The following is a 22,719-nucleotide window of genomic DNA, read 5'->3' as shown; positions in this document are numbered from 1 at the left end:
ACCAAAAGATTTTTTAAAAAATCTAACTCATTGAGGACCTGTTTTGGAACTGGTCTTCAATATAGGCAGAAATTCAGTAGAGACTGATAAGGGGAAAAATAGGCACTCCAGGTATGTGTTATATCTTAAGGGGACAGTATTTATTTCAGAAGTATGCCAAAAGTCTTTATTTCAGACCTAGGTGTGGAATGTGGCAAATACATAGAGGTCTACCATTGCAAAATCCTGAAGATCATATGTGCTTCAAAAATTAGAAGATTCTGGATTTTAGAAAGATAATACAATACCTATACTCCATATTACGTTACATTCCTTGCAGGGTCCAAGAAATACCTTGTTAGTAAATCGTTTATATTTGTGTAACACCAAGAGAGATAAATACAGGTAATAACTTCTTTTCAGTCCAGGTCAGGTTTTGGTAACAAATGAGCTGTGAAAAAAACCTTTGGATTTTCAGAGCTTTGGGCTTTTGGAATTGTGGTAAAGAGTTAATTAATTTGTGTAGATTGGGCTGGTGGGCTATATCTGTACCAATATATGTAGGGTCTTGAAAGTTAGGCTGAGGCAGTGAACTTCACCAACTAAATGTTGGAAAGTCCCTGGTGGGTAGGGGGAAGGGGTGGGATTTGGAGAGGATGAAATGGGGGTGGGGTGGGTGTTGGTGGTTAAGGGTCCTGTTTTACTAAGACTAGAGACTGTGGGAGTCAGACTAGTTTGTTCCAGTGGGTCTGTGAATGAAATGAAGGGGATAAGCTTTTCCAAAAGAACAGTCAGCAGAATTTTGATGGAACTTAGGAAGTGGTAATTGGGAGATGGGAAGAGAAAATAGAGAAGAAAGAAGAGCCAGAGGTCATTCTGAGGTTTGAATTTGAGTAACTACAGAGAAAAGAAACCTCATGAGAAGGCTCGATTTTGTGGGGATAATAGTGATTCCAAGTGTCGCATGTGATTTTGAAGTTCTGGTGGGACAGTTAGGTAGAGAAAATCAAACGAGGCACTGAGAGTGGCTGTAGAGCCCAAAAGAGAAACCAGGGCTAGTGGGATACATTTAGGAGAAATTTTGAGGAACTGTGTTAGGGAAGAGGAGCTAGGGAAGATCAAGAGGGTAGGTCGGAGTAATGGTAGGGGAATACAGCTTTGGAAGCCAAGAGGTGAGAGAAAAAGTGCCAAAACCAGAAGACACTGGGTGAGGAGCCAGGAGACACTCTTCCCATGAACTTTTAGCAGTCAGAGTCTGAGCCATTGATGAATGATTGCAGAAAATGGGCATGAAACCCCTAGCCAAAAGCCAAGGCAGGTGTGGTTATAAAATCAATTGTGAGCCAGATATAGACTATGAGAACCCCACAAGTCAGCATTGCTGATGTAAAAAGTCGTCTCTTTTATACAGGCGCTCGTGTGATTCTGAGCAATAATCATAGAAACTAGCAGTATGTAGCTCTTTTGCTTTGATATCTTATTTTTTCTTAGGAGGGCCCTGGTTTATTTGGAATAGTTTAGGTCATGAATAAAACCAAAAAATAATTTGAATTATGAGCATTGAATTCAGTTAGTACCAAGATAATTTTTTGAGACTAAGAATTTGCTTGTTTTATTTCTCTTATAACTGATTGTTAGGTAAAAGTTAATTGTTAAACAAGTATATGTTATATATATGTAAAACTTTAGCTTAGAGTTTCTCATTTGATGAAAACAAATTTTATATACATATATTCTTTAAATTTGGAATCTGAGCCATTATTTATCTCAACCTTTGTCTTTTTTTTCTTTCATTTACTTTTTATTTACTTATTTATTTTTTAAACAAAGTGCCATGCTTACTATAAAGAGCCTACAGGTGAGCAAACAGATCTATCAGTACTTTGGCCTCTCAGCCTTTTAGAGCAGGAAAATAAGTCACTGGGAGAAGTCGATAGAATTCTATTTTTAATATTATTTAGTTTTGTTAATCTTTAGCACCTTAAGACATTTTTCTTTAAAAGAAAATTTTAATTACCTTTCAAGGTTGATTTTTCAGTATGAGATAGACTATTAGTAGTGTGTGCGGTGAAGGTTTAAAAACTTTTGCTCCGCAAATACTTATTGATTGCCTGTTGAATGCCAAGACCTACACCAGGCAGTGAGGGTACACACTCCCTACCTGTGAGCAGTTTATAGACAAGTAGGGGGCCGGCAGGGAGCATCCTTACACCGTTATGTCACAGAGTCAGAGGTACTGGGGTGTGCAATTCTTAATGGTTCTGTACCAGTGCTAGTGACAGCTTGTCCCTACTGGGATCTGGGAGGAGTCTCTGGGGCAGGTGACAGCTAATGTGGCTCTTGAAGGATGATGAGGCGATCAGGCCAAGAGGGAGGGGAAGAGCATTCCAGGCAGAAGAAACAATGTGCCACTGCATGGAGACATGGCAGACCAGGCCCGTCACGACACAGTTAGAAGTGGGGTGCTCGTGGGACCTGGATCGGATGGAGGAAAGCAAGGAGCAGAGAGAGACTGGCATTAGGTTGGGAAAAGCCTCTTGTGTTCACTAAACCCTTAGGATTTGGCTCTGGTAGGCAGTAGGTGATCTTAGAAGGCTTTTAAGCAAGGAGTCTCCATTTCAGAAAGACGGTTCTGGGACAGCGTGGTAGTAGGGGGGCCGGTTCAGTACTCTCACTGGCTACTGCACATGGTACCATTTATTCATTCAACAGATACTTTGCATCCAGTGTCTATTTGTTAAGTGCTTCTTTTGTGCCAAGCGCTGCATTTGTGGTCTGTAGTTCTGCTAGTCGTCCTGCTTAGTCACCTCTCTGGTCAATATAAACATATAAATGATTTAAGTCAAAGTATTTACCCATAAGTAAAATCGTCCTGGCAAAGCTCTGTGAAATATTGCATAGATAGCTGCTTTTGCACCTGTATAGTCATAAGCTTCTGCCTGTTGTGATAATTTTTATGGATGTTATTTATAATTTTAGGAATGTGGAATGTTAGAGCCCAAAAGATCTTAGACCTCATCCAGGCCAAATCCTTCCTTTTACACAAAAAGGATTTCTGATCCAAAATGGTGAAGTTCAATGTCACTTATTTGATCAATTTCAGGGCTGTCCGGAATGTGGACAGTCTGCAAAGTTGAGGTTTTTGCTTTTTAAAATGCAAAAGACAAGAATTATGTATTAGATGTTTGCCATATTGGTTGAGGAAAGAGAGGGCCTGACTTCTGTATGGCCTCTGTGTCTCGTTTCTCTACCCGACCTGGCTTCACTGCTCTCACAATCCCTCCTAGCAAGTTCTATCATCCATTCTTCCAGGATCTGCTGGATGATAAGAATGAGAATGTTAAAGTTCATTGTCACATGATGAACACGGTTATAGCCCCAACTGGCCACTAATAATAAACTTAAGGGTTATAAAACTTCTCAGTCTATAGCCTCAGATGAAATAGACATATGCCGCCACAGTTATGAATCTCAAGAAGAATAGCTAAGAAGCCTTTAGATATTTTATAAGTGGGACTTGAGCCTCCACCCTGGGGTCCCCCTGACCCACAGTCTCTGAGCAGGTCTTACTGTGTTCACAGAAACAGGCTCCATTCGCAGTTTACAGACAGGTATAGGAGAGCTGCACGGGGAAACCAGATTCTGGCATGGAAAGGACTACTGCAATTTCGTCTTCAAAGACTGGGTTCAACTTGATAAACCTTTTGCTGGTGAGTATCAGGGTCGTGGATGACTGCTTATATTTTGTCTTTTACTTCTCAACATCTCAACAAGTATACAAGTGCATGATCTAATGTCTTTTGTTTTCCTTTGTTTTGTTTCAAATATATGCTAAAAGTTTGGAGAATATGATTCAAACATATAATGAAGGACTTCTCTTAGTTATAGTAAGAAAACAATGTGACATAGAGCTTACTTGTTTGAAGCTTCCAGATTTTAAGTAGGCATATTTTTGGAGTAATAATCTGTAATTTTACAAAAGATGGTATCCTTCCTTTGATCATCTCCAATCTGCTTATCATCTTCATTTTCCATCATTTAAATGACACATTTTCAAATTATCACTGTTTTTCTATGTCTAAGAGGAGATAGAAATGGCTCTGCATATGTAGCCTGACATTATTCCAACAACATAAGAAAGAAAAATGTAATTTTAAGTTCACAGCCTTAGATAATTTGTCCCAACTTATCGCCTAGTGGTTAATAATACTAAGTGAAATGGAAACATATTTGGGGAGGAGCATGGGGGACTGTATTCCTCAGTGTGACATCTATGTTTCCCTGAGTTATAAGATATTGTTCCACTCAAGCCAAGAAATATACACATAGTGAACATTTCCATGTTTCCTTTTACTTGTGATAGTCGGGGTCAGCTCTGGGGTCAGATGGCTTCTGTCCTTGGCACAGAATTTAGCAATAATCCCTGCCTGGGGCACCTGGGCAGATTTCATTGACAGGCACTCCACTCCCCGGATGCCGTGGCATGACATTGCCTCTGTGGTGCACGGGAAGGCCGCTCGGGACGTGGCGCGGCACTTCATCCAGCGCTGGAACTTCACGAAGGTGCGCGGTTGGTTTTTCATGAATCAGTCCACATAAAGAGAGAGAGGCCTGGAAGAGGAGAAACCTAGAGGGTTGGCAAGAAGGGCATGCGGTGGCCACCACTGTGCCATTCATCTGCCGTTGTGTGCCTGGTTGTCATGGCACCTGGGCTGATGGGCAAAGGAAAAAGAAAATGTCCCTAAATTTCTGCACCAGACAGTTCAGAGCGCAGAGGGATAGATGCTACTATCAGGGTGGTGATTTTAGCCCTTTTAACATCGTGGACGCTCAGCGCTGGCCTGGGCTGTCAGTCACCTGGAAGCTGTTGCAGGGGGGCAGGAGTCTTGTTTTACCCAGAGAGCTCGAACTTCCAGGCCTTTCGGTCCTGGCATGGCACTGGGTTCATGTTGGTCCAGGCTTCTGAGAGGTGCTTCTGAGCAAAATGTGCAATATGAGAAGATGTAGCTGTTTTTCTTTTCTCCAGATTATACCTTCTTCAGTGTGTCTTCATTAACTCTTAAGAATTTGACTTAACATGCATAGGTTAAGTACCTATTATCCAGGTGTTGTTAAGGTTCCATTTTATTTACTCTAAATGATAATGAGGCGTTATTCCCCCTGATAATTTGGGAAAAGACTAAGTTTTATCAACAACTCAGGGTCTCACCTTGTTTTTCATTTACATGGTAGCATTATGAACAATGAGAGATCTTAGAAATAAAGGAAATATCTTTAACAAAAAGATATTTATAAAATAATTTTAACAAAAAGTTAGGGGGCATGAATGAATAAATAAAGTGATATTACTAGATAAAGATAAAAAAAAAAAAACACTGCTAATACCTGCATTTGGGTTCGTGATTTTTGATGTTCTTATACTCTGTTTCTGGGGGGTAAATTGTTACAATTCCAAAGAGATGTTTTAAAAAAGTATACAACCTTTGACTCACAAAATCTTTTTCTGTTTAAGTTTAAGAAGTAATCCAATAAAGTGATTTATTTTGACATTGCTTTCAATAATTCAAATAAAATGAGAAATAACTCAAAGGAATTTATTAAATAAATTATGATTTTTCCATACCATTTTACTATGAAGTTATTAAAATGATGTATAGTGCTATATTGCTCTGGCACGATATCTACAACAAAGTAAAATATCAGTTTATAAAAGAATAACCTCATTTTTGTAATTATATACCTCTTTAACGCCAGATTATATTTAATCTTTCTTTAAAAAGACAAAGTAATATGTTTCCACTTCAAAAGGTAAAAGAAGAAAAAGAGTTCTGTGTTTTTGGAAAATAGAAAGAAAACAAAAATAATCTATTACCTCTTCACCTAGAAACACGCACTATTAACATTTTTTTTTCTATCTCAAATGAACTTGAATTTTGTTCGTAATCACAAAGTAGAGAAGAATGGAACTGATTTCTCATTTGAATTTTTAACCTGTTTTTCTTTGTTTTAGATTATGAAATCAAAATATCGATCTCTTTCTTATCCTTTTCTGCTTCCAAAATCTCAAACAACAGCCCATGAGTTGAAATATCAAGTGCCTGGATCCATCCATGCTAATGTACAGGTCAGTATGGCTTTTTTTTTTTTTTTTTTTTTTTTTTTTTTTTGCAAAGTGTAACTGGGTAAAATCACTATTACTGCCTATTCACTGGCTTCACATTTTTCAATTAAGGACAACTGCAAAGGAAATCTGAATGGACTTTTTAAAAGCTAGTATTATATTTCCTATTTAAAATGTATCCAATTTATGCTCTTTTAAAAACTCTTTTATAAATATAATAAATGCACACCCTTAGAAAAGGCCAGTCAAGGAAAGGCTTGTACTGTAATTTCTCTGGAAGTGACCCTAGCAACATGATCCACAGTAAACTTGGGACCGATGTTAATTAAGTACCAGGAATGTGGCTGAAACTTTGCATCTAGGAAGCTAGTTATAGTTCAATCTAGTTTTAGTTCCTAATTAACCAAATGTCTTTTAAAGGGTCTTTAATAGAAAAAAAAATTAATTTAATAGAGTCACAGAATTTTACTACATTCAGTTCAACCATATCATATTACAAATGAGAAAATTAAGACCCAGCATGGCCACTAGACTTGTCCAGGGTCACCTAGACGGTTATCAACAGTGGTGGAGCTTGGAATCCTACACTAGTCCATTGTTAGCTGACCTGTTCCTTCTACCAACTTAAATATCTCGAGATCATGCAGGGACAGAACTGGGTGGGTCACTTTTGGCATTGCCTTTTGTTCAAAGCCATCGCTGTCAGCATCAACAGTATTGTTTAAGTAGAGATCCAGCAGTCTGCTCCTGACATCACTAATATGCATTTACATAATTTAGACATGGATTCTGGGGAATACTGTTATATAAATGAAATGCCTAATTCAGTTACTTTATAATGTATACAAGTAGAGGTGTGTGAACATAAATGAAAAGACATTTCAGACCATAAATCAAATAATAGAACAATCAAAAAGATAAACCACTTAAGAGAAGTAACTATAACAAATACTTAGTTTTCCAGGCTAAAGGAAACAACTAATTTAAACTAAAAAGCACAGGCATATATGTATTCATATGTAAGTTAATGAGTATTTTATAAAGCTGTTTAATTTTTTTCTACTTAAAGGGAAACATTACTCATGTTGTAAGATAAAATAGGAAACTTGATATTAAAAAAGAAGAGAATTTAAGATTTGAGGTGGCATTAAAATTGACTTGCTGATCAACTTATCAAAGTTAGCAGATACTAATTAATCATTGCATGTTGAAAAGGCATCACTGGGAATTATGTATTTTTATAATCAGCAAAGGATGTTTTATCTCAGTGTTACATGTACATAAATCTTCTAAAGCCTGTTGGTAAAGTTTTGTTTTGCACAGTGCCATCTTTCCACCCTGGTAAGGCAGGTGGATATGCTGCATGTCCACTCTACAAAATGCCTCCCTTGATTCACCTTCTCCACATTGTGGATTTTGTGTTAGAGATGGGGCTAGATTAGTGATCTCTCCTGTGTGCTCATAAGTTCATCTTTGACATGCTCAGGTGGACTAGACTCAGAAATCTACAAGGCCAATTAATTCGAAAGGAAGTTTACCAAGATTCACTCACTCATTAATTCATTTATTCAGTCCACATATGTTTATTAAGTGCCATCTGTTTGCACAGTGAAGTCATCATTGCATACCTGGATGCTGAGGAGCCAGACAGAAAAGAGGTTCTTTGTCTCTGAAAATGTAGTTAGCTGAGAGAGAGAAAGTTGTGATGTTAAAGAATTCAGTTAAGTCTATGGCCATGCCACCCTGAACGTGCCCGATTTCATCTGAGCTCGGAAGCTAAGGAGGGTCGGGCCTGGTTAGTACTTGGATGGAAGACCACTTAGCAATACCAGGTGCTGTAGGCTTAAAAAACAAAAAAAAAGAAAAAAGAATTCAGTTAACAATGTAATGTAAGGTGTGGGCTAGGACTAAATGCCAGTGTGAAAGTACACACCACCACACTGTGAGACCTTGGCAAACGAGAGGGATAAAACTGGGTGTCCCTCTGAGAGTAAGCCTGCCTGTTCAGATGATGGTAGAACAGACTGCAGTAGACCGTTTGCTCTTGAAGAAGGTGGCATAAGGTCCTGGAGTGCTGGCTTGGTTAATTTAGACCTGATCTGGGAGGTGTTAGTGAACTTTGGAACTTATTTTTTTTTTTTTTATCCAGTAAGACATACAGTTCAAGAATGTTTTATGAAGATTAACCTAGATCAGAGTTCCCCAAATTGAATTTTGTCTGTAAAATGCTAATAGCTATTTTACAAAAAAAGATTTCCGTGGACAGATATGTTTTTTGCAGATTTTTTAAAAATGGGATTTCTTAGTGCCTTTGTAATGCAATATGTATCATGAAATCGCTAAGTGAATATGCTATGAGAATTTTCCAAGTTTAAATGATCGAAGATCTCTCGTTTTGTCACATGTCTGTTTGCATCTTTCTGAACAAATCTACTTTGGAACCTAAAGTTTAGACGTATGAAGAACTTAGACTAGCATGAGAACGAAAGCAGGAAGACAAGAGGCTGTTACAGTAATTCTAGCATATAGTAATTTCGTATTTGCAAATTAGTATTTTTTTTTTCTTAGTGAGAATTCCCCTGCAATTTAAAAAGTGTTGACTTCACAAAACCCAGATTTCTCCTGGTTACCAGTTGATGTTTTTCAGAACTGCTGAGATAACTCCAGTTGTAAAAACAATGGGGACAGCCAGACAGCGTGTGCATCCATTTAAAGGAAAGTCTGAGATGAACAGAAACTGAAAAAAGAACTCTGTTTCATTTCTCCCTTTTCGTAAAGTTCTGACTGTAATTTTGTTTCACTTCACATTATTTACCGATTCTAAAATTCATCTTATTCTAGACATTACTGTTTTCAAGTGGTGAAATATAGTGTTTAGAAGGCAAAAACAATAATCTGGCCCAATCTCTGTTTTTCCAGAGAATCCAGAAGTGAGCAGGGAGCTAGGACCTAGCTTAATTTTTAAAGGGGTTATTGTCATATTCTCAAACCTTTAACTCTATCAGCCTTTATGTGGCAAATAGCCAAATAACTGTTACACACATTGGTTATGAAATAAAATTCTTTCTTAGATTTACTCTTTTTAACATGGTTTTTAACATAGTTTATTGTTCATAACATAATTTAAAGACTATAAACTTCGTGAACTGAAAAGTAGCAATATAGTGTTGCAAGGGAAAGAGGCATATTCTAGAGTCAGACTGTTCAAATCCCAGCTTTGCTACACACTATCTGTGTAACATTGGGAAATTCACCTCTCTGTGCATTTCTTTCATCTACAAGCTGTTTGAGAATCATCAGGGATCATGATAGTGTCTGTCTATAGTGTTATGATGAAGGTTAAGCAAAGCACTTGGGAAAGTACACTAATCTGCATTATGTCAATATTAACTACAACCTTCAAGCTTTCCCTAGTGTTTTCAAAAGTTTGCAACAAAGAAGCTAACATTTTTCAGGATGAGTCAATAGACTAGCTCTGGATACAAAATCTTTATACCATATATTTATTGAAACGGAGAGAAAGAACATTTCTTAAAGTTAATTATAGATAAAATTCATGTTATTCTTTCATCTGCAGAAAGAAACCCAATTGTTTAATTTTTTAAATATAAAAACATTGGGCCCAATGATCCTTGATCACATACTGCTAGTACTTCCACACCAGCTGTTAGACACAACTGTTGTAAAAGGCTGACAGAGCCAGCCAAGGAGACTAAAGCTATGGCAGATGCAAAGGGGGCCTGCCCCCATTGACATAATTTCTGCTTCTCAAAATGTCATCTAAACCTGAGGGCTTAATTCAGCAGCTTCCACTGACACTTTAAAAATAATCTTGATGTTTCCCGTCAGTGCTGGGCGTTCTCAGAAACCTTCCAAGAGCACTCGGAGACGATGGCAGGAGAAAGGTGTGGGGAAGGGAGTTGGAGGAAAGATGATTCTGAAACTAGTTATACACAGAATATGTTTTTTTAAAAGAACAACTTATCTCCCTAAAAAGAACAAACTGAATTCTTGAATGCTATCATTACTACTTAAGATAAATGACCTAGACAGAAGACATTTGACATGCCTATTAAAGTAAAAGAAAATTACTGATGCCAAAATAGCATCAATTTAGAATTAATACATGGGAATAATTCTTTTTGTTAAATTGGGAAGCTTTTAGTAGAAAAGCCATTCCTTAGAAAATCATTGCTAGGAAGGCCTACCAAACTGAGGGAAATAGTCATGTCTTCAATCTCTTCATTTAAAAAGAAAAGAAAATATGTAAGCAATTGTGAATGACATTTAAATTATACTACTGGAAAAATTTTTTCCTATGCTTGGGAAAAATGTCCAAATGACACTCCAGAAGATGTTAATGTAGGAATCAATGTAGATTTCAAAGGACAGCCAAATATTTTATATTGTGGTAGAATAAGCAGGTAGGTAAGGGTGAGAGAAAGCCACTTAACTTATTCCTAAGAAGTTTCTTAACAAGGAAGCTATTTTCCTTTTATGGACCAGGTCTTTGTGTGGTAAGACTTCCTGTGTCCTACTGTGGGTCTTGGCTGGCAGAAGCCACATGAAAGGGGAGTGTTTGCTCTGTGTCCCATACTGTACTAAGCTTTTTGTGGATTATCTCATTTAATATTTACCAGTCTATAAATTGTACATTTTTTAACCCCTTTTTGTTATAGATGAGGAAACTAGAACTTTGTGAGGTTAAAATAACACAGTAAGTAAGTAGTGGGGATGAGACTGATTTTAAGCAGTCTGAGTCCAGTGCCCGAGGTCATAATTGTTCAGCAGAGAGAGTGTTGCAAATAAGACCCAAGGTGTTTGCAAGTACAAAGGCTCTAGCAAGGTACAACTGCATGTCAGGATTGCCTTTCGGTATCGTCTTCTGTTGCCATGGTCCCGTATTCATCCCCAGCAATCACGCTTCTTTCTGGCTCCCCAGAGCCCTTAACTATCCCTTTTTTTCCCTAGTACTACACATCCCTTAAGTCTTAGTCTTCAAAAGTTATATTTTCTCCTTCTCCTTCAGCCTTAAGGTTAACTTTTTCCTTTCGTACAGGCAAAGGGATCAAACTATTAGAATAATTGCATACTGTGATATGAATGGATGACACTCAACTCTAGAAAAATGGTTATTACAAGGAAGATCATGATAATATATGGCAGATTCTTGAACGAACTCCATTTCTTGGTTCTTCTTGCCTGCTGTGCCACTGAATTCGAATGGAAAGACTAAGGCCCAGCACTTCTAAGCACTTCCCCACTCTCCCCAGCCCTTGCGACCTGAGCTTCCTTGTGGATGCCAACTTCTGCTCGAGAGACATATAAAAGGCACTCTTCTCCTAATAGTCTTTGTTCCCTCATTGACTTGGGAGCTAAGGGAAATAAAAAGAATTAAGATACGTGCTGAATTTATAGGGAATACAAGCATTACGGTAAGAGAAAAAGAACTTGGAACGAATACTAAGAAAGTTTTGAAAGTTTTCCTTAAGGAAGAGATTTCTGAATTTCAGTCTATATATTCAACTTGGGTCCACTGTATGTTATGGTCCAAGAGAAGACTATCTTTTAATTTAAAGAATAGGACACCATACAAGGAAAATGACTGGTTCTCATTGCAATTTTGAGGCTAAAACATAAGATCAGAAATATTCCCTTTTTATATATACTTTAAAGTTGTGTATTCAAACTTGAGGTTTGAAAAGTATGGGTTAGATTTGATTCTCAGTATACTTGGGTCAGTAACATAAGCCACACTTCTGCGTGTGAAAGGAGGCATTTGAGGTTGCCTCAGTTTCACTGGTTTAAAACAGAAATTCAAGACAAGTTGGTCAGACCAGTTAAGAAAAAGGAGAGTGTAAATCTTAAATTTTAAACAAAAGAAAGTCAATCAAAATGTGTTTGACATATTTGGACGTTTACAAACTTTCTAGACCATCAGGCATTTAAAGCAACTCAGGGTTCAGTGGTTCCGGGGTGAAGGCAGGGTAAAAAGCAAATTTATATTTTCAATTACGTTGATAGATTTAAAATAATTAGAATAATAGTAAATGAATAATAATCCTAAGTGATTTTTTTCTGTATTACTTGAAAGATAGTGTTCAAGGTTAATCAAAAATGATGACTTTTAAAATAACATTAAGTTTTCATTGTGAGAAAGCGATATAGGTTTAGACTCAGACAGTGGGATAGATAATGTCCATTCTCCTTCAGATGTGGGCGACCTCCCACAGTCTAGGGTTTTATAGGCATCATGGGGGAGGCAGGGCTCCTGTCCCCTTGGCCCTTGGCTTATGCTCGCCCACCGGCTTGTAATAACATGTTTTTCTTTTGGCTTACAAATGTACTTTAAACTTTTAAATGCCTATGTAAAGGAAAAACATTTACTGTTATACAGGAAAGATGGTAAATATATGACCTTCGTGCTTTCCCTGTCAAGACAACCATTGGACATCAGTCTTAGTTTCTAATCCACTGTGTCTAGTTCCAACAATCTTCTCTACAATGGAGCTAGCTGTGCAGGATGCACTTCTAATCAATTGGACTTGACTTGCAAGTTGAAACCTATTTTAAAACCCTAATTTATATCTAATGTGAGTGAGTTTATTAAACCTTTGAGTCCACAAATTTCGAGAGCGAGAAAGGAAAGGAAGTATATGGTTTCTGGATCTGAGGAGAAGACTAAAAAATTACCACCAAGGTGATATATAAACTTTGCCTATGACTTTTGCAGAGCTAGACACTCATATAGCAAACACCTCCTAAGTGCCACATATCATAGCTCTTTGTGTTTGGTATGCCATTTTTTTCTTCATTGCATCTGTATGGGGCTGGGGGTGGGGCAGGCAAGCAGGCAGACTGGAAGAGATCTTAGTTGTACAGTGGAGGAAACTGAGCCTGATATTAAAATTACTCGTTCAAGGTAAAAGAGCTAGTATGTGCTATGACTTACTATGACACAGATCTCAAGAGTTCCTATCTTTTCTGAACACTCTGCAATTTTATGTATTGTATCCAGAGTTATATAAGAGTACATCAGTATGTGTGGTACAAGGATCTTTTCAAGGTAGTCTGCGTTTTCAGGGCTGTGTACCTTAGCAACAAAATGCAGCATTAACTTGGACTACAAATTAAACCTTCTATTTGTTCAACCTTTGTTATTTCTACTAATGAATAATAATGCAGTTCTTTGGACGTGATGTGAAATTAATATTTTTTCCCAGTATTGCTCATATTTATCTAAACTTTCCTTATGAGTTTTTTCTGAGACACTTGACTATTCGCATTCACAATTAAAATTTCCAATTTCGTCGCACATATTCATCTGATAAAAGTAAATAAAATGCTTTGAGAGGAGCGATGTTGTAATATATACCTTATACTGAATAAAGAAATAACATTTGGAGGATGACACAATCAATAATTTTAGTGTTATGTTTGAATTTCAGTAGCCTTATATGCAATTTTTAAGTTATTGATTAGAGCCAGAATATGCCAGATCTTTTATATATAACAGGCATAAAACTGATTGTGTATTGGACCACTTTGTATATTCCTAATATGTATGGACCATTCTTTTATTTTCAAATTCTATTGACCTCATGAAGAACAGCTTCAACATTCATTTCAAGTCAGGAATAGCAAATCTATTTTTATAGTGATTCATGTGATGTGTTGCTATTACTTAAGGAAAGTCATTTAATAAGTGTTTATTGAGCACCTGCTATATGCCCTGCATGTTATTGTAATGCTAGTTAGAATCCTGAAGAAAATTACGGTCAATGGTTTCTTAGTGTTGAAAAATTTTTCCATGTTATCTAGTTCCCCCTCCTATGGTCAGTCATGGTCTGCTCGCCAGTGTTGCTGACATGATCTGCCACCACTCAAATGCATCCTCTAATGTTCTCAATAATAGCAAACACTTATATGGCATTTACTAGGTTCTAGACCTCCTTCTGCACAGTAATTATCGAGTCCTCTCTGCAGCCCTATAGAATAGATACTCCATTTTATAGAGAGAAATCTGAGGTACAAAGAGGTTAAGAAACTTGACCAAGATCAAAGTCACTAAGTGATTGAGCTAAGCTTTAAGCTTAGGCAGTCCAGTTCTGTATTAGTGTATTTAACATACTCAGGTATCTGAGCTGGAAGCTGTTAATCTAATCCAGATGGGAGCAGGTGAATGTATAAATAGAGAGAGGCAGTATGAGTGAGACAATTGAGTTGAAGTGACATGCTGAGGATTAGACAGGTGGAATCAATGAATCTATTTGTCTTTTAGAATATGTTAATCTGAACAATATCTATTTGGAGGAAAAAGAACAATCACGTGATCAAGTAAGAGCTAGGGTGGCCATATCATGTGGTCCATACCTGGACACTTTGAGGAGTAAAATTGGTACTAGTAATAAATACCCCAGAACAAGTCATTGGGGCGTAACTGTGGAACTATCATGGAGAGAGTCCACATGGTTACCCAACTCATAGCCACCAGAAAAGATACTTCTGAAGTACTCCTGATATAAACACCTTATGGCTTCCAATTTTGAATGAAAATTATACTGCATGGAAGAGGGCATATTCAGGACTTGATTTCCAGCTGGGCTTATTCAGTATGGGTTATGTCTAATGACCAGTTCCCTACCTACCTGCTCTCCCTTGGCCCACATGTGACACTCACGCCACTGTAATCACTCAGTTGTTTTAAAGAAAAAAGGATAGATTTCATTTTATTAATATATCTGGCATCATCTCCATTGTCTTATCTTTGCTCATTTCTGTTTGCTGCCTTGCAGTTACTCCGCTCTGCCGCTGATTGGTCTGCTGGTATAAAGTACTGTGAAGGCTCCATCCACACTGCTTACATCCATGTGATAGAGAACAGCAAGCACTATATCTATATAGAAGTAAGTTTTGCTCGTGTAAATTTGTATGACAACCTGCCTTCCAATAAATACCGTGCAGAGTCTGCAGGTCTCCGAACTCAGGACCTTCTACGTTAATAAGTATATGTTGAGTTGTGAAGAGGCTTTGGGTTGCCTGAATTTTGACCTCCCTGGCATACTTAACATTTGCTTTGCATTTTCATTAACTCATGACTCTAGTAAGGCACCTCAAGTCCTTGTTATTAAAATATATCAAGTCATTGTAATATTGTTAGCCAGAAATATCTCAACATGGGTGTACATGCTTTGATTCAACTTGAGTTGGATACTGTAAGCGTGAGGCATGTGCTACTTCAGAAGAGCACACACAGGGCCAAGTTGTTAAAACAGAGATCACCAGATGCCACCGTCTTGGGGATGTTGGAGTAGTGCGGGGATAGGAACGCAGAAAAGGAAGATGTAAGAATATTGAGGACAGGTATGACCTTCTTCAATCCTGCATGAATGACTATTCATTGAAAGCTTTTACAGATTGCAGAGTTTGTGTTCAGAGAGGAATAGAACATCTAGGGACACTGGATTTACCTTGGAAACCTTAATTGCACTTCAGAGTAGATCTAAAGCTACCTTAGAGTACTTGGACAATCCTGAAAAAGTAAAAAGTCATGATGATAAATAAATCAGAGCACATCTCCCTTATTTATTTCAGTCTCCCCTGTCCCCCGCCCCACTAATTTTTCATTAATGTATAGAGAGAGATGGGTGGCTGGAGCAAATCATTCTAGCCCTACTTTCCTTCTCCTTGAGTGCTGGCCCTCTCCTTTCACACAGTGAATTCATTAAAGGCAAGTAGGAAAGAACTGGAGCTTTATTGATTTCATAGACTTACAGAAAGAGAAGTCTGATTGAAAATATTGGCAGGCTAAATGCAATGTGGTATCCTGGATGGGATCATGCAACAGAAAAAGGATATTAGTGGAATAATTAGTGAACTCTGAATAAAGTCTGGAGTTTAGTGATACTAATATGATTTGTATTATTAATTTCAACAGTTATACCATAATAATGTGAGATGTTAATAGCTGGCCCACCCATTACCCAGAATTCTTTTGATTGATCTCTTTTTGATAAAAAATATTTGTTATTAATGCTACTACAGTGCTAAATGAGGTCAGTAATGCCATGTCGATACACATGACTGTGTACAGTAACCTGGTCGACATAGTTATTACCTCTAGGAGAAGTAAGTGGCTCTCCTTCATCCTGCTTGCACCCTAAAAGGAGAAAGAAGTAAAGGACATGATATGTGGCCAGTGTGTTATAGCTGCTGAGGAATGTTAATCTTCTCTGTAATGTGAATTCAGAAAAACAAACATGGTTTGGTTGCCACTGAGATTTTGATTGTTTGATGCCGTAAGGGGAAACACATTCTCAAATGAGTTTCTGCACAATGTCTTGTAAGTTTGTCTTCTGAAGGCAGTTTACAGATTAATGCACTTAAAGTGTAAAAACATGTATATTAATAAACATGATAATGTCACAAAGGGATGAAAATCATATATTGACTCATTGCTTATATATCTCTTTAAGATGATTAGCAAAGGTTACTTTGTGATGATCATATTTATAAGTTACAGGTGTATTATAACAATTTGTATGAATAGAACATATGATAGTGATAATATTTGTATCCAATTTTTAATATTCCTTTATACAGTTACTAAGTTTTTTATATTATGATGATAATAATGTTGTATCTTGGTTTTTTAGTAATAGTGTTAAAGAATGTTTTATAGATGCATGAATAGCAGAAGTACTTAAAGAAAAAAAAGAATATTTCTCTTTCCATTTTGTTGGTTTATTTACATATATGCAACATATAAAATAAATTCGAAGCTACTTAAAATTAAGTTCAGGAACAATAGGAGACCCAAACAAATGAGATAAGGCCAAAGCAGATACTAGCCAATAATGAAGAGAAGTTAGAGAAACTTAGACAAGGATTCTACCATTTATCCTGTTTAAAAAGTAAAACTTTGTATGAGATAGAATGTTTGCCAATATAGAATTTTTAATCCTAAGAATTTACACAATGTATGAATCTGAAGAAAAATGATTTTCCTATTGATTAAATTGGGAATGTTTTTACCATTTTAAGAATGTACCCTACAAGGAATTTGCAAGATGAAATAATAGTTTAGCCTACACTTCACAAAGATGTTATGCCTATTATTACCTGGGAATGCATGAAATCCAGAGTGACATGAGGCTTCTTTTATTCTGTGTCTTTTATTCAGTAGGTGATTTCAGGGATCAGAACATGTCTGCCATGTAAAACACTTTTTTAAAATATCAAAGTAGATTTTGTTATATACCACATTTTCCTTACCTACTAGTAAGATAAGACTTATGTGATTATCCTATTCATTTCTCATAGAACCAATTTTTTATAAGCTGCTCCGATGACAAGGTTGTGTTCAATAAGATAGGTGATGCCATTGCCCAGAGGATACTGAAGGCTCACAGGTAAAGTTTTTGACATTTTGGTAGGAGTCATGACTGCACATGTTCTTGAGTTTACTGCTAAAGTGACTTTGAAAGGCCCACTTTTTAAATACTGTCTTTTCCGAGTAGGCATGATTTGGTTCAGCTGGCAATAGGTTATTGATGCCTTAAATGTGAGTCAGTTGCTGAGAATTTTTGAGTCCATTTTTGAAGGCACAGTCATTTTTTCCTGGCCAGTTTCTTTCCCATGCAGAATTGTGATTTGATTTACTTCATAGCAGACAGTGAGCTGTGTTCAGTTAAAAACCAAAGCAAAAGAGTAATAATGTTTTTTAATGGGTTATATTTAGGTTCTTGTTACCATCTGTCTTATTTCTTTAGATAATAGGATTATTTGTTTAATAACACTTTTATTAAGATATTACTTACATATCATAGAATCTACCCACTTAAAGTGTACAATTCAGTGATTTTTAGTATATTCACAGAGCTGTGCAACCATCACCTAATAAATTTTAGAACATTTTCATCACCCTAGAAAGAAATCCATACCTTAGTTACAATCCAGTACCCCCTACCCCCACACCCTGCCCACCCCTCGCCCGACAACCACTAATCTACTTTCTTTTCTGCAAGCTATGCCTAGTCTGGACATTTCATACAAATGGAATCATTTTATTTAGCCAATAATCAGGTTGGTGGATATTTGAGTTCTTTCCACTTTTTGGCTATATGAATAATGCTGCTGTAAATATGCTGAACTAGATTTTATGCAGACATGTCTTCATTACTCTAGGGGTAGAATTACTGGATCACATGGTCATTTGTTTAACATTATGAGGAACTGCCAGGATGTTTTCAAAAGTGGCTATACCATTTTACATTCCCATACTATATGATGGCTTCAATTTCTCTACATCGTTGCCAATATTTATCTCTTTTTTATTACAGCCATCCCAATAGGTATGAAATGGTATCTCGTTGTGGTTTTGATTTGAATTTCCCTCATGACTCCTGATGCTGAGGATTTTTTTCATTTAGTTATTAGTCTTTCTTGTGTTATCTTTGGAGAAATGTCCATTCAAATCTCTTGTCCATTTTTCAGTTAGGTTGTCCTTTTATTGTTGAGTCATAATCTTTCTTTATATAGTGTGGAAACAAGTTCCATATTGGATTTACAATTTTCAGATATCTTCCTCCATTCAGTGTGTGTTCTTTTTTCTTTCTTGATAGTGTCCTTTGAAACACAAAAGTTTTTAATTTTGGTAAAGTCCAATTTGTCTGTTTTTTCTTTTATTGCTTGTGCTTTCGTATTATAGCTGCCAAATTCAAAATTATGAAGATTCATTCCTCTTTTCTTCTAAGAATTTTATACCTTTAGCTCTAACACTTAGGTCTTTGACCCATTTTGAGTTCTTCTTCGTATATGATGTGAGATAGAGGTCCAACTTCATTCTTTTGCATGTGTATATCCAGTTGTTCATTTGTTGAAAAGACTCTACTTTTCCTGCCAAATTATCTTGGCACCCATGACTACCTCTTTTTATGGCTTATTTTATCTCAGTGTTAAAAGCAGCCTAACAAACAAATGAAACCATTACATTATATTATTTGAATTCACTGAACAAATGCAGTGGAGAATGTTTATACATACACATTTGGGGATTAAAACATTTTTTGACTTTCAGTGTCATGTGGTACTTAATTTTTTCTTCACATAATATGTGGGGATTTTTAGACCTAAGGACATTTTATGACTAACTATGAGCACTTTATATGATTCACAGTTTATATCTACAGATTCTTACTTAATCTTCTTACTACCCTTGAAAGTAGACTGTATAGTTTTTGTTGTTGTTGTTGTTGCTGTCCCCATTTTTGGAGTTAAAAAGTGAGATTCAAGAGGTGGTCTGACTTGTCAAGGGCTCTAACACTAACAGGTGAGAGGCTTTGAGCTCAAGTCTTTGATTTCCACCACAATGTCACCCCCTTATCACATAACTCTGATTCATTGATGAGTAGAATTAAAGACCCTTTCAGGATTGCCCCAAATTAAAGCAAGAGAGTTGGGCTTTTGTTGTCCCCTCCTGACTGGTTACTGGATGCAGACTGACTCCAGGAAAAGGGCATGACCTTGGCTGAGGTAGGTCCCTTTGACCTGTGGAGGGCAATTCCTGAAGAAGGACTTCACTGTGAGTGAGTAGCCAGGGGCCTATGCTTGCAGTGGCTGAGGTAATTGTTGTCTCAGTCCCACAGTGAGAGCATCTGGTCAGTGTACGATAATACCCACCACATCCTGCAGGGCGTACAACGCATCTTAATCTTTACTACACATCAAAATCACCTTTGGACCTTGACAAAATACAGAGAGCTGCATTCAGCTCCACACTTACTGGATTAGAATTTCCTGGAGTGGGGCTCAAGCACCTGCATTTTATACTATTCCACAGGTAACTTCAGGGCACAGCCAGGTTTTTGCTTAGTATTTACCTAGAACAGCCTATATGGCCATAAATATTAAGGATGGTCTGTGCTTTTATAGGTGACTTTTGTCCTTTGCTTTCTATGCTCTTTTTAAGAAAGTCACCATAGGATCTGTTTCTGAGATGACTTTTAAAAAGTCTTGTTTACAGTTAAACATATGTGTATATACAGACAGTTCTTGCATCCTGGCCAGCCTTCCAATTCTATGAGTCAGTTTGTGTCTCCTTTACAAAACTGCATTATCTTTCCGTCAATTCTTGAGAAAGGAGTGTCTACTTTATCTATAAAGCACATTTGACAAAAGAGAAAAATAATTTTTTCATAAAATTGGAATAAGTCACAGAAATACATTAAGGTGACAAATGAGCTCATTGGGCTAAGCAGTGAATCTTGAATTTTGGAACTATGATCAGCTAATATGGACTGTAGCTTGTACACCTTCAATCTCAACTTTACTAATCTCAGTTAGTTCCATGTAGTACATGGTTTCATAAGTACCTGTAAGATTTGTTTTTAAGTGGGAGCCTGAAAGAATATTTTTCTTTAATATATTAATGTGTCTTTAAAAATCTGGATTCCTTCTAAAATCATAGTAGTGGGGCTGGAAGGTACTTAAAGACGTTTTCTAGTTGAACATTTTCCAGTGATCCTATGAGCTGCTCCTGAAGGGAAAAGGGATCCATGGAAAGAGTTAATGGTAAGGCAGCATCACCTGTCGCAGATTGTATCTCATGCGTAGAGGTTCGCAGAGCACATTAAAGACTAGCGACTTCAAGCTCACTTTGTAGAATGTGGGAAACAAGTCCATCAGATTTCAAATGAACTGTGAGCTCTGTATCTCTGATTGCTCAGTAGTCTCACTTTATTCACACTTCAGAGTGGCACGTCTATCACATGTTCAAAGTTTTAGTTGATACATATTTCCTGGAAACATTTTTTTACATTTTTACATTTTCCCCCCTTCTCTGTATCTCCACATTATTGCTCGTCACCTGTGTTAATTGCAACTATAAAACATATTTTTATTTAATAATTTCAAATCTGTGAGCTTGTATTCTTAGAAAAGGTAGAATTAAAAAGCTCATCTTGCAGGCTGCCTGCAGTGGGACTCCTCCTTTCCACTGAGGACCATGATGTGCCACCCCAAGTTTACCCTTCTCTTTTCCTTTGTGGATTTTTCTGCTCTCCACTCTTTTGAGGCTCAGAAATTCTCTGCCCAAGTCGTGTGCCTAGTAAGTATAATTTTGGCTGTCGGGGAAAAAAAATAGAATATAGCACAAAGCAGATGGAGGGAAATGACAGCATTTGGCCAGCCTGACCAAGGACCACAGACTCTCTTCCAGGTCCCTCCCACCCTAGAGAGATTGGAGTCTTTAAATTGCCAAGTTCTTCAATTGGGCTGAGCAGTTATAGTTCTGCCAGTGTTGGAATTGGCCCTGCACCGATTCCCCGAAGTGAGTTCTGTTTCCCTCACTTCCTCCTGGTTCCTTCTCAACAGCCATAATTCTTTATAGAAACAGGTTTTTGCAAAGCCTTCCTGTTCTGATCCATGACCTAGAGTCTCAGAATATTATTCACTCCATGCTGAACTAAGAATAGCTGTAGGAATCTCTGCAGAAAACAAAACCTCTGCTCTAATAAGTAAAACTATCTTAGAGTTGAGAGCAGCTCGCAACCCACTTGAAGCCTGTCTTTGACAACTCAAATCTGACGAGAGATCAGGGAGAAGAAATCATAACCCACAGTCTAAAATTGACTGGTTTATGCTATGTTTGAATAAGCCAAAAGATAGAGTAGGACCAGCTGATCCATTCAGGAAACATTTTAAAATACTGTGTGCCATGAATGAATGCTTTCTGAGGATGAAACCATTTTGCTTATGGAAACTAACACACACGTAATTTTGCTGCCTTGGTAAAAAGTAAGGAAGTGAGAATGCATTTTGTACTACTGTCACCACAAAGTTGACACATACAATGAAAAGAGTCAGTTGATTTAATGCCTCTGTATCTTAATATTAAATTGCATTGAAAAATACACCACTTTGAAAACTGCTCAAACTCTTCATGCATCTTCTAACTATAGAACAGTGCCAGATAGGATTTGCAGTTTGCCCCTGAGTGGGTGGTATGGGGAAAGCTCCCCTGGGAATCTGAAATTAATTGGGGACCAAGTGTCTGGAGACTTGTGTTATTTCCAACTCTGTAATTTACAAGTATGTGACCTTTTAAGTTTATCAATTTGCCTTTCTGACACTGCTTTTTCGCCAACAAAGAAAATAATAATATCTGCCCTACCTAGCTCGTATGAATGGATGTTGGAGTGGGGGCGGGGGGTGGGCGGAGGACCTGAAAACTGTAAAGAGCCAGTTCATGTAAGAAATTATTGTTATTTCCAGGAAATTTAATTATTGTTATTTCCAGGAAATTTATCATCTAGAAATATACTAGCTCACAGTAAATTTGAGCGATCATGAAGAAGGACAATACTCAAATAAACTGTTTTAGAATTAACATTTATGTTAGAAACAGAAATGTTTTAATTAAAGAGGTGTTTAGTGTGCCTTATTTTAAATTATTAGATGGCTACTCCTGGACAAGTGAAATTTACTTTGGTTTCCTACCACTGGTGCTCATTTGTCCTGAGACAAATAGAGGCACATTATTGAAACACTGTCTAGAGGTGTCCTGCCTGAAATCTGTAGCCAACACTGCCTGGAAATCAATTTTTGGATTCCCCGGTAAT

At 37.1% G+C, this 22,719-nt stretch overlaps 1 protein-coding gene and 1 pseudogene across 6 annotated transcripts in view; both read left to right on the top strand.

Annotated features, from left to right (window-relative positions):
- PLD1 (phospholipase D1) overlaps positions 1–22,719 on the top strand; it is a 175,835-nt gene that overhangs the window by 115,731 nt on the left and 37,385 nt on the right. For all 6 annotated transcript variants that reach the window (XM_036218563.1, XM_036218566.1, XM_036218560.1 and 3 more), the window contains 5 exons: positions 3,561–3,689; positions 4,424–4,542; positions 5,990–6,103; positions 14,896–15,006; positions 17,423–17,511. In XM_036218563.1, the coding sequence (XP_036074456.1) occupies positions 3,561–3,689; positions 4,424–4,542; positions 5,990–6,103; positions 14,896–15,006; positions 17,423–17,511 (562 nt within the window). The remainder of the gene's footprint in view (positions 1–3,560; positions 3,690–4,423; positions 4,543–5,989; positions 6,104–14,895; positions 15,007–17,422; positions 17,512–22,719) is intronic.
- On the top strand, positions 7,826–7,944 carry LOC118602440 (annotated as a pseudogene).

This window comes from Rousettus aegyptiacus, unplaced genomic scaffold (assembly GCF_014176215.1).
Source record: "Rousettus aegyptiacus isolate mRouAeg1 unplaced genomic scaffold, mRouAeg1.p scaffold_m13_p_4, whole genome shotgun sequence".
Lineage (NCBI taxonomy): Eukaryota > Metazoa > Chordata > Mammalia > Chiroptera > Pteropodidae > Rousettus > Rousettus aegyptiacus.
Note: the sequence above shows the minus strand (reverse complement) of the source record. Positions and strands in the feature narration are given on the sequence as shown.